This window comes from Panthera leo, chromosome A2 (assembly GCF_018350215.1).
Source record: "Panthera leo isolate Ple1 chromosome A2, P.leo_Ple1_pat1.1, whole genome shotgun sequence".
Taxonomy (NCBI): domain Eukaryota; kingdom Metazoa; phylum Chordata; class Mammalia; order Carnivora; family Felidae; genus Panthera; species Panthera leo.
The window spans coordinates 95,606,735-95,619,987 of NC_056680.1; the positions used below are offsets into that span (position 1 = coordinate 95,606,735).

General features: G+C 33.6%; 1 protein-coding gene across 1 annotated transcript in view; it reads left to right on the plus strand.

Annotated features, from left to right (window-relative positions):
- VPS50 (VPS50 subunit of EARP/GARPII complex) overlaps window positions 1-13,253 on the plus strand; it is a 135,884-nt gene that overhangs the window by 105,172 nt on the left and 17,459 nt on the right. The window contains exons 21-22 of the mRNA XM_042917804.1: window positions 1,364-1,485; window positions 9,185-9,265. Coding sequence (XP_042773738.1) covers window positions 1,364-1,485; window positions 9,185-9,265 — 203 coding nt within the window. The remainder of the gene's footprint in view (window positions 1-1,363; window positions 1,486-9,184; window positions 9,266-13,253) is intronic.

Below are 13,253 nucleotides of genomic sequence, written 5' to 3' on the forward strand. Positions count from 1 at the left end.
TATTTTTCCATTGTGATTTTTTAAAAAAAGTCTGTGTGAAATAATTACAAATCATGATTCTAAAACAAAAGACAAATAAGAGTAAGAATAGAATCTGAGTTGAATGGTTTTTACTTTTTGGTGTGTGTGTGTGTGTGTGTGTGTGTGTGTGTTTCTTTTCCTGACCATCTGAGTATTGTTTAGAATCATTTCGCATGTAAATTAAAGCAGCTGTACTGAGTTCTTAAATAATAAAGAAATGGTTTCCATAGTAGATATTTCCATTAGAGTAAATTTTTTTCTACTGCAGTTAATGTGTTTTCTCTTGAGTCATGGTGTCTTCAATAGTACCAATTTAAAATTTATAGCAGTTACATTAAGTAGAGTGAGCACCTGAGTTATTTGCTCATTTGGAAATTAAGCAAATGGCCTGTTTTAACATCTTCTGCAGAAGAGCATTTTTTTATAGATGTGCTTCTTTCCCTATTATTCCCCATAAAAAAGAAACACAATTAGGGTCTTGTTATTATTTATTACTTGATTCAGCCCATCTCCCGTGCACCCTTCAAATACATTAACAAGTTTATAAATGTAGAGATTTGAGGTTTTATTTTTTTCATTTTACTTTTTTTTTGAGATTTTGGTTTTTAAATATTTTTTTCTGTAACTGTATCATATGTTTAGAGAGAAGAGAACATAATATTGGCATCTCCCAAAGGAAGGAACGAATAGGACATTTTTTTGGCACTTTGAGAGTGTTGAGCTCTTGAGTGATGTAGTGATAAAGAAATGTTCTTGGCCTCTGACACAAGATTTCACAGGGCTAGGGTTCAAGGGAATAGGATGTGCCTTCTATGTGTCCTTTTTCTTCTTGCTTTTTTACTTTTGCTCTGTGTATATAAGCTTGTGAAAAAGGAAAAGCTTTTTTTTCAAGTACATTGTCTTTGGTATTATTATGCCTAAACATTTTTGAAGAAATTATTTTATTTAATTTATTTAAAAAATGTTTTTTAAATTTATTTTATTTTATTGGAAGAAATTATTTCAAATGGAATCCAAGAATGTGGAACTATAGTGTGTGCAGTGTTATTTATAAAAGAGTATAGATTATAGATGTTCCATGAATATTTGACAAACAGTAAAATATATTAGTATAAAAATATTTTTGTAGGTATTATTTATGTCAGTGCTCTCCAGTAGTACTTTCCAAGATGCTGTAACTGTCCAATACAATAACCACTAGCCACAGATGACTATTGAGTACTTGAAAATGGCTAATGGGACTAGGAATGTAATATTTCATTAAAAAATACATTTGATATAGTGTCTCTATAATGATAGACTTAACAGATTTTAATTTTTTTCTAATTTTGATTTTTTTCAGGTAAATATATGCAGATGATGAACATTCTTAAGCCAATTGCCTTTGATGTTATCCATTTCATGTCTCAGCTATTTGATTATTACTTGTATGCAATATATACCTTTTTTGGTCGAAATGATTCAGTAAGTCACCTTTGGTGGGAAAGTCTGTTTCTTTAAAAATGTATTTATTTTTAAAATGTAAAATTTTTCATTCTCTTTGTATGAAATATACAAATAATATTATTTTGAAAATTATCCATCGAAAATCTAACAGAATTTTTGATGTCACCTTTTTGTCTGCTTAATTACCTTATGTATATATTAATCTTAAGCTCTGATATGATACACATATTTTATGTTATTCAAATTTTGGCAGAAAAAGTGCAGCATCTGTTTTTAACCTTGATGCATTTTGGCAATGAAAAATGTGCGGGTTGCCTTGTTTAAATATGGCTCAGTGTGTAATTACTACATAGTAAATGAGACATTTTTAGTATTGGCTTACAAATCTTAGCAGGCACTCCTACAGTCAGAAGATAATGGCAAACATTTATTAAAATAATTGAAAACCTTTGAACTGAACCTTCTGTCTGCCACAGAATCATTTCCTGTACCTCCTTTTAGTGTTTCCACAAGCTCTTATTACATTTGTCTTTTTCTACTCCTAAAGAGAACAGCATGGTATTAAACAGGTACCTTATATGATATTTGGTAGTTATTATGTGGTTCACCTAGATAGTCAATAGATTTCTGTGTAAAAGTATACTGCTGGGCCCTATGAATATATCATAATACTAACTTTTCATATATTTTGTATCTTTTTAAAAACATGTGAATTTATCTTTTAATATGGGATCTGAATTTCTTATGTTCTTAATTGTCTAATATATTTTTTAGAAAGAATAGCAATAATCACAGACAGATTATTGCTACAGAATTTGTTGCTATTAAATATTAATTCTTTGAATTTGGAAACTCAATACATAAATATTAAAGAAGAAAGACATTCTGGGGTTTTAGCTAATTGTCAGAATCTTTCAGTCTTCTAGATGAGCCTTACTGTGTCTCCTGGGCCAAACCTGCAGACCAGCACTACCCAAGAGAAGTTTTAAAGTAATGGAAATGCTCTAAATTTGCACTCATATGGTAGTCACTAGCCACATGTGACCTTTGAGCACTTGAAGTGTAATTAGTATGACTGAGGAACTGAATTTTTAATTGTATTTAATTTTAGCTAATTTATTGCTAAATATAAATAGCCACAGGTAGCTAGTGACTATCGTATTGGGTAGAACAGTTCTGGACCACATTATTGATAAGATGTGTTAATATAGGGTCCTTTGGAAACTTTTGGGAACTAATACTTTTGGACATGACTTTCTAGCTGATTATAATACTGATTAAATACTGGCACAGATTTGTTTACAGTAGGGTTCACTAGGACCTGAGAAAGTTAGCAAAGTATAGTTAGGTATTTATTATAAAATATGCTGCATATGTTATTTAAAATATAGTATGTTTTAAAGAACACATTAACCTTATAACTTGTATTAAAAGCATTTTCAATCCTGTAAGACTCAGTAACAGACATTTCACTGTATTCAGGTAATTAGCTGTCAGTGATAAGCATTTCTGTCTTTAACCTGGGTGTCTACCCGTATATCATATTAGAAACATTTTGTATTATATGAACCTATACAAAATGTACATATGAGTGAATATGTCTGAATGAATATAGCATTTACTCTGCCTCTTACTTGTACTTTTTAAGGAAGACTTCTTTTGTTAGAGTATGCTTAGTAATACTAGCTTTATTCGACCATGTGAATATTGAAAACAGCACTTCAAATAGAATATAATTTAGATTCTGCTGTTTTTGATTCTGCAAAAATGAAGGAAACACTGTTTAAAGCAAAACAAAGACAATCTATAAAGGGTTTTACAAATTTGTAAAAAGAAACACTTCATCCTTCTACTCATATTTTATTTAGCTTAATTTTACATACATTTAAAGTTTGTTTTTGTTTTTGTTTTTTACCTTGCAAGATTATATTCTTCTTAATTAGCTACTTTAAATTCCTTTTGGAACAAGACAATCTAAATAAATAGCATAAATAAGCATATGCAAGTATATAAGATTGAAGAGTTAAACTTTTAATTTCCTAAGAAAATAAGCTTTTAAGTCTTTTAGAAATCCTAGAAATTTCAGTATTCAAATATATATATACATACTCCAAGTTGCCCTGTTAGCTATTGAGTCTTATGTGGTAGGAGGGGAGGGGTAATTAGGTAATGGGTAGAATAGGAAGAGCACAGTGCTCTTATTTTTGCACAGTTGCTCCTATTTTTCTCCCAGAGAAGAAAGATACTTGTATGAGTGAATTCAGATGGATGCTGCATATGGAAGAATCTGTTTCCCAGGGTTTCTAGAAAGTCATTGGCTGGGAGGCCATAGTGTATGCAGCAGGGTAAGGGATTCTTCCTCTTTAAACTAACTCCTCCAGAAGCTCTTGCTCTTCATTGAACTGTTTATAGCCTACAACACCATACTGTATTATATATCTAATCCATTTGGTTCTATTATAATAATGTTACTTGTAGTGTTGCTTTATCTTGCCTTGCCCCAGCCTTCCATTGGTCACCTCTTGAGTTATGTTTTCTGTGGTTTTTCCTGTTCATAGCCTCTCATGAAGACCATTCTGTAGCTTACCTTAACAAAGTAGTAAGCACATAGTGGATTCTTAGGACACATGGATTGATGTCCTAATTATTTCTTATCCAAGTTAATCTGATGAGTGTTGTTACTTGAAAACAGTTTGTGAGCATCATTTAAAGTTACCTTTCATTAATGAAACTTCTTTAATAGAGTGTCTGTGATTCAGTTTTTAATTTTTTTACGAACAAATTAACTTCCACTTCTGGATATGTAGGACTACAGTCTAACGGGATGATACTGCGTGTAGAAAACAATTACAAAACCTGAATGTTATACAAAAGACAACTATCTGAAGATACTGGAGAATGAACGAAGCATATAGACTCTGGGTGGGGGAGTTCATGCTAGTGTGTAGATTGGGGAAAGGGGAGTGTAAAAAAATAAATTCCATCTCCATGGCCTTTGAGCCTGGGATTAAGTACAGTTCACTCAGCACAAAGGTAGAGGCAAGCATAGGAAAACTTTGTCTTTATGGATTGGGGAACCAGAAAATTGAAGCCAGGAAATTGAGAACAATGAAAATAGTAGGGGGGATGTTCAGAAGAAAAAGGGCCAGGGAGGGGATTCCCAAGCTTTTTTACCTCCATCTTTGATTAACCCATAACCATGTTCATATGAAATAGATTAACTACAGCCAAAGAAAAAAGATCTGAACAGAGAGTGAAGCTGTTGCATAAGAGACAGTTTGTAGTACAAGCTCAGCCAAGAAAATTACATAATGCAAACAAAGGAAACAGTACCCAGTGGGAAAAAATAACAGAATCCAAAATCTCCAGAATTAAATTGATGATGCAGTCTAACTTCACCCAACATACATAGAAGTAAAAAAAGCAGAGTACATCCTTAAGTAAAATGAAAGTCAATTTAGTTTGACCCCTTAAGATGTTGGAACTAAGGGATAATATTTTAAGTGGACTATTAGAACTATCTTGAATAAAGTAGAAAGATGTTTTAAATGTATGAACATGTCAGTAGAGAAGTAGGAAGTTCTAGTAATAACAGTAATAAAAAGCCAAAGGGAAATCCTAGAACTGAACAGTAATAAAAAGCCAAAGGGAAATCCTAGAACTGAAAAATGTAATTTCAGCAATTAAAAAAAATTACTGAATGTACTTTACAGCTAAATGGACATGATAGAGGAAAGAATATGTAAAACTTGAAGATAAATTGGAAGATTGGAAAACAAAATGATCAAAGCCTTAGGGACATGTTAAGTCAAATGATCAAACATACATGTAATTGGAATACCAGATGGAGACAAGAGAGATAGAATGAGGTACAAAAAATATTTGAGGAAACTTTGACCAAAAATTTGCAGATACAAGTTACTAAATGAACAGCAAGCAGAATAAGAACAAAGGAACATACAGCAGGGTACCTCATGGTGAAACAGTCTCTTGAAAATGACAATAGACTTATTACATAAAGGGACCAATGATCTGATTCAGCTGACTTCTCACGAGAAATTGTGGAGGCTGTAGGAGAGAGTAATACATCTTTAAGGTACTGAAAGAGAGGAAAAGAATGTCCATTCAGAATTTTATATCTAGCAAAAACACCATATCAAGAATGAATGTGAAATTAAGTTGTTTTTAGATAAAAAGAAAAAAAAAACCTAAGAATTTGTCACCAACAGACATGTAATACCGAAATGCTGAATGAATTTTTTTCAGGCTAAAGGAAAATGATACCAGAAAACTTAGATCCTGAGGAAAGAATAAAGAGCATTGGTTATGGAAACTACTTGGGGAAATGCAAAAGATTATTTTTTTCTTTTTCCTTTTAATTTCTTTATAAACCATATAGCTGTTTAAAAGTGAAATCATAACATTATTTTCTAGAGTTCATAATATATGTAAATATATTACATGTAACAACTACAACAAGATACGTGGGGGATATGGATCTATAAGATGGCAAGATTTCTGTATATTATGTTAAACAGTAAATGGATTGTGTAATATCAGAATGTATATTATAATTCACAGGACAATGAAAAATAATATTGCAGATTAACTCTTTACCAAAAGGAAAATTAAATTAGAATTCCTTTTTTTAAAAAACTGTTTTTTGGGGCGCCTGGGTGGCTCAGTCGGTTAAGCGGCCGACTTCGGCTCAGGTCATGATCTCGCGGTCAGTGAGTTCAAGCCCCACATCGGGCTCTGTGCTGACAGCTCGGAGCCTGGAGTCTGTTTCAGATTCTGTGTCTCCCTCTCTCTGACCCTCCCCCATTCATGCTCTGTCTCTCTCTGTCTCAAAAATAAATAAATGTTAAAAAAAACAAAACAAAACTGTTTTTTAATGTTTATTTATTTTTGAGAGAGAGAAACAGAGCACGAGTGGGGGAGGAGCAGAGAGAGAGGGAGACAGAGAATCTAAAGCAGGTTCCAGGCTCCAAAGTGTCAGCACAGAGATCGACGTGGGGCTCAAACTCACAAACTGTGAGATCATGACCTGAGCCGAAGTTGGACGCTTAACTGACTGAGCCACCAGGCACCCCTTCTTTTTTCTTTTTTAAGTTTTTATTTATTTATTTTGAGAAAGAGAGAGCAAGCGCAGGGGAAGGGCAGAGACAGAGAGGGAGAGAGAATCCCAAGGAGGCTCTGTACTATTAGCTCAGAGTCTGCATGGGACTTGAACTCATAAACCGTGAGACTGTGACCTGAGCCGAAACCAAGAGTCGGACACTTAACCAACTAAGCCACCCAGGCACCCCTTAAACTAGAATTCTAAAATATAAAATTCATATAATCAGAAGAGACAGGAAAGGAGGAACCAAGGAACAAAAAAAGATATAATATATAATGAATGGTAGATTTAGACCCGATCAATAATCACATTAAATGTTAATGGACTAAACACTCAAAAGGTAGAGATTGTCAGAATGGATTAAAACAAAACAAAAGAAACACTTTAAATGTAAAATATACACAAAGTGAGGATATATATATGCATGTGTGTGTGTATAATGTGTGTGTGTGTGTGTGTGTGTGTGTGTGTGTATCTAGAGAGAGAGAGACCATTACATATATTCTAATCAAGTTAAAAGATTGAAATCATACAGAATATGTTCTCTGATGACAATGTAATTAAATTAGAAACCAATAACCATAAGATAACTGGGAAAAAAATCTAAGCATTTGGAAATTAACACACTTCTAAATAAAGGTTGGCTTAAAGAAAAAATCATGAGAAGTTAGAAAATACTTAAAAGTGAATAATAGTGAAAGCACAACATATCAAGCTGTGCAATACAGCTAAATCAGTACTTAAGGGAAGTATCTAGTTTTAAATGCCTATAATAGAAAAGAAGAAAGACTCAAGTAATGATAAGCTTCCACCTTAAGAAAGTAGAAAAAGAAGCATAAATTATGCACTGTGTGTTTTCTTACAAGGGCACCAAACCTCTCATGAGGGCCCCACTCTCATGACCTCATCTAACCCTAATTACCTCTCCCATCTCCAGATAACATCTCATTAGAGGTTAGAGCTTTACCATATGAATTCTGAGGGGACAACAAACATTCAGACCATAAATGGAATAACTAGAATTTACATACATTGTTTATAGAAATGAAGAATAATACAGCCACTAGAAAACAGTATGGCAGTACCTTATAAAGCTAAAACTATGCTTATTATATGAATCAGAAATTCCACTGGTAGATATTTACCCAAAAGAATAGAAAATATATGTCTTCTCAAGGATATATATGTAAATGTTCATAGTGACATTATTCAAACTGAAACCCAAATGTGCGTCACCTGGTGAATAAGTAAACACACTGTGATATATCCATGTTTTGGAGCACTATTAAGCAATAAAAGAGCATGAATTACTAATAGGCTTATAACATGGATGAATTTCAAAAGCATGCTAAAGACAAAGTCAAACACAAAAGACTACACATGTATGATTCTATTTATACAAAATTTTAAAAAAGGCAAAACTGTAGTGATAGATCAGAGGGTAAGATTGGAGAGAGGAATTCAAGTGCAAAGGGCATAAGGGCATTTTTCAAGGTGAGGAAAATTCTATCTCTTGATTGTGGTATTAGTATAAGACTATACAACTACCAAAATTCATCAAACTATACTTGCGATGGCTGAATTTGACTATATAAAAATAATGCTCTAGTGAAAAAAGAGGGAAAATGAAATAATAAAGTTTATAAAATGTAGTGAAAGTAAAATGTATTTTGAAATTACCACATAAAATGAGTTCATGTTTTCATGTTTTACTGTACCATGCCATCACACAACTATTTTAGCTTTAGGATTTCTGTCACATGTTGTGTAAGTAATTACTTGTTTTCATCCTATCTCAGATAAGAAAGGATGAGGAACAATATGTTGTGTGTGTGTATGTATACACAAACATATATATAAATGAATTAGTGAGATGATATATTTTATAGTTTACTATTAATACTTTAAAATTTTTGGCTCATACAGAACATTTTAGCATCTTTCTAGAGGCCTATATATATCTATGATTACCTCTAAGTTAAATTTATATTCATCAATTGAATCATCACTCAAGGACGCAACTACCTGGCTTTTCATGATTTAACAGTCAACTGTCTCTTCTCATTTATGTTCTTGGGGTATTTATATGTGCTTTGACTTTGATGTAGTGAAGCGAATTCTATACTGTGAAATGTTTACTGAGGCTAATAAAAAGTTTTCTTCATTTTTGAATGAGGATTTGGGCTGTCTCTAATTTGTGTTAGAAAAATAAATTTAAAACAGTCTACATCATTATGCTTATACATAAGTATGATGCAGTACGCTATCTTTAAGTATCAGAAATCATAAGTTTTATAACTAAAAATAATAACTTATGGGAAAAAGATACTGGTGAGCTCTCTCCTAATTTATGAGATTGACAGATGCTAGTGTGACCTGTAAATGCAAATGTGTGAAATAGTTCTCTTGTTCCCTTAAGGGCTAAGGTTTGACTTGATGTTTTGAAATTTTTAAATGTAGTTTGGAGACCTTCCGAAGACTAAGTATCTGAATGAAAACTCAATGGATACTTAACTTGAGTTAATATGAAGGTATAACATATGAAAGATTATCTCCGAAGTGATGGTAGCATATGCCTTTCTTTTTCTTTTTCAGCTGGAATCAACAGGACTAGGCCTTAGTAGTAGTAGACTAAGAACAACTCTTAACAGAATACAAGAAAGCCTTATCGATATGGTGAGTAATCATTTGGAATTAATTCTTTGGGGTTATATTAAATAAAAATTAACCATCCAATCAACTACATATAAATGTGTGTCTCTATATATATTGAGTGCCTGAGTCCTCAGTATTACTCTACATGCTTGTAGGAAATAAATAGAGGTTTCTTATAGTCTGATTGGAGAGAGAAAACTGATCCTCATGAAAGAGTATAATATTGGCTATATATCCAGTACAGGTCCAAAGGGAGGAAAGTTTCATGTGGAAACTTGATTTCAGAGAATGGCTAAAGGAAGAAGTGAGAGTTGTGCTAGTCTTTGAAGAGCAGGCAAGGGGTTAGTGGGAAAAAAGAAAGAATGGCATTCCAATTAAGGTTCAGAAGCTGAGAACGGGCCTTGAGGTGGGAGTAAGCCTGGCCCAAAGTTTGGCCATCTTTGTGATTGGGATACTGATATATACTGAAGAGTTGTGTTGCAGGGAGTATTTAGAGCCACTTGAAATTCAAGGAAGAGGCTTGGGTGTAGTTGGCTATGCAGTATGGGGTCTGGATTCTTTTTTTTTTTTTTTTTAATTTTTTTTTTTTTCAACATTTTTTATTTATTTTTGGGACAGAGAGAGACAGAGCATGAACGGGGGAGGGGCAGAGAGAGAGGGAGACACAGAATCGGAAACAGGCTCCAGGCTCCGAGCCATCAGCCCAGAGCCTGACGTGGGGCTCAAACTCACGGACCGCGAGATTGTGACCTGGCTGAAGTCGGACGCTTAACCGACTGCGCCACCCAGGCGCCCCATGGGGTCTGGATTCTTGACTGTTGGGTCACTTGATGTAATGCGTATCTTAAGAAAATAGATTAGGCAGCAATACAGGGCTGAGCATTTGTAGTGTTTAAGGTAACCTCGGCATTTAAAATAACAATTTTTTTTTTCTTGTGATGGGTCACTGTAGCCAGAGATTTTTGTTGTTCGCCACATTTCTCTACATCTACATTAATCTCAGGATCCTCTGATTTTTCTTTATTTCTTCACCTACCCAAACAAGCAGTCATTTTCCTCTTTTCTCATAAGCTCTGTGTTACGTACATACTTCTGCTATTGAAGTTTTTAGTAAAGCAATGTAATCATTCATTCTTTTAGGAAATACTCATTGTAATAATTATTATTTGTTGGGCATGGTTGTAGTGCTAGATATTCATCACTGCACAGTAGAGGTACTTCTGTCTGGGAACTTATATTTTATTGAGGCAGACAGATAAACAAATATGTAATATAGTATCAGATACTGAGAAGTGCTAAGAAGAAAATGAAGCAGAGTGGTAAGAATGGTGATCTTTGAGCAGAGATGTGAATAAAATGAGAGAGGTATGTGCTCATATCTCAGATGAGCACTGTTTACACAGAGGAAATCACCTATATCCATCTCCCTTATAATTTGGAGATCTTCTTGCTCAGCACATATATATTTTCATAACACTTAGCTCTGCAAACTACACTTTTTCAGTAAATGTTCATAGAATAAGTGAATAAACTCCAGTCCATGAGTTTCTTGTCTCCTGGCTTAATCTGGCTTTTGTTCTTAGCTTTGTTATCCATTTAATCCTGATCTTCATTTTCAGAGTCCAGGCTCCTTATTTGACCCAGCCATTTATTTATTTTTTTTGTTTTGGTTTTGCAAAATCCATTGGCTTCCAACCCCATTAGAAGGTATCTGTGTTTCAGTTTTGCTTCTCCTGGTTTGACACTTAGTACAACCTTGACCATCAATCAGATCTTGTTTTCCAGATCTTAGTCCACAGCTAAAGTTTTTCTTGTTTCTGGTTGAAAGCCTTGAAATTGATGAACTGAATAGTCATAACCAGAAAGTCCAGAGTGGGGTGCAGTTACCTCTAGAACTCATTGCTCTTAATCCAGTCTGGGCTTCATGACAGTTGTAGTGATGGATTCCTATTATTATTTTCCTAATAAAATAATAATAATAATAACAATAATAATAATAATAATAATACAGTTTTTTTTTAAAAAGCTTGACAGGTCAAAATTTACCACTAGAGTCATTCGTTCTGACGTCTCTGTCCTCTCTGTTAGTTACTAGTTTATGATTGTCAAACTGCAGTTCCAATTTTTACTCTTAAAGAGTGGATTTGATGCTTCAGATTTTGCCATATGGTGTGTAATGAAGTATTATCGAGTAAACAGTGGAACCGAACTAGCTATTCTTTGAGACAAGCTGCCACCCATCTATTGATAACAATGTATCTGTAGTATGTCTGGCCAGTTCTGTGTTCATTGGATAAATTTTTTCCAGAACTGGTAGTCAACTTTAGAAATGTATTTTCAAAAACCAGCTACATGCCCCCTCCCTAGTAAATGGTTAGATAGATGTGCCTGCTTTTTTCTTTGGCACTTCATCTTTTAAAGATATCTTTTCTTTAAGTCCTTATCCTTACCATCTCTTAAATCAGATAGCATCTTGGCTCAGAAGACCATGTGAGTAGTCATTGCTTCTTCAGTTTGTAAGTAGTGCTGACTGTTTTTTGACAGGGCCTCTCCAGGGTCCTTACTCCTCCTCCAGTAATACAGAAGTTTTTCCCGAATTTTCTGTTGGTTTCCAGTGTTTTACATGTTAAATTATTATTCATACTGATAAGAATTGGTTTATTATTTTAGAAAATATATTTGTCATTTTCTAGACCTTGATCTCAGGTTTTCATATGCTGGTATATTACTTTTTCTTCACTTCATTAATTTGCATCTACATTGGCAGAGAACATTAATTGGTTTCTTGCTATTCAATACATTCTTTGGCTATTAAAATAATTTATAGCCTAATCAATCTGGAACCACTAGATGGAAGTTGTATTTTTTTTCCTGTATTTCCCCTATGTGTTAGTTAAAATTTTAATGAGCACATTTCTGGTAATTTTTCCATTTTCTCCATATATATCTTCTAAGTTTTCCTTCTCTTTAAGCTGTAAAAGGCAACTTGGAATCATTATGGTCTTAAAAATGCCACCTGAAATCATTTATTGTATAAACTCAATGTAAATATAAGACAACTTGACACATCAAATAGACTTTCAAGAAAAGGAGTCTACAAGGGGAAGACAAGAAAAGGAAGCTGGTATAGATCACACTGGTACCAGAACTGTGAATTTTTAGTTATCTGGTGATGTTAAATTGTTTGCTTTAAGATATTTGGCTATCAAACCTTTGTGCTTTGATACCTGTGCTTTGATAATAAAAATGTATTTTAAATCGGTCCAGAAAATTCCATAAAAACGACTTCTCTTTGTAGTCGTAATTATTAGTGGCAGGAAAGGTTAAACATTGTGACTTTCACTGTGAAACTAAAGATTTTGATTAAGGCTTTATTCCTCAAAGTCTTCAAAGGGTTTTATATCTTTTCCGTATTGTAGTGGTGTAATCTGAAACACTGATCCAGTTTTGGAGCTTTTCCATTGACAGTTGCAATAAGCACATACCATTTATTTATATCAACTTGACATTGTTGTTATTCTCTTGCTCTCTTCATGGGTATTTTCCTGAATATAAACACAGAACGTTAGCCTTTAAGCAGATAATTACCATAATTTTTATGCCTAAAATACCAGTGTTGACTAGGAACAAAGAATGGCATCCTAATGCAAACTCTTTGAAGTGGGGGCAGCAATGCCAGTGATCTCTGTGGGAATGTTTTTGTGAAAGAGCTCTGTGAGTACAGAGGGAGTTCAACACATTTGAATTGGAGGTAGGTAAAGAGTAGGTCGAGGAGGTAGTAGGTGAGTGCTTGTGGCCTTTCCCATCATACCCAGAGATCAACTGCATTTCTCTCAGGCTACAGATATAACCTCTCTTTGCCTTCCAGCACCACCTCCCTTTTCTATCCTAAATTAACTAGTTAATATCTACATTCACAGAAACCTTTAGTTTTTAAATATATGTTATATATATGGTGATAACTTATAAAAGAATGAAATTCAGAAGTAACCCTGCTGTTACAAATGTG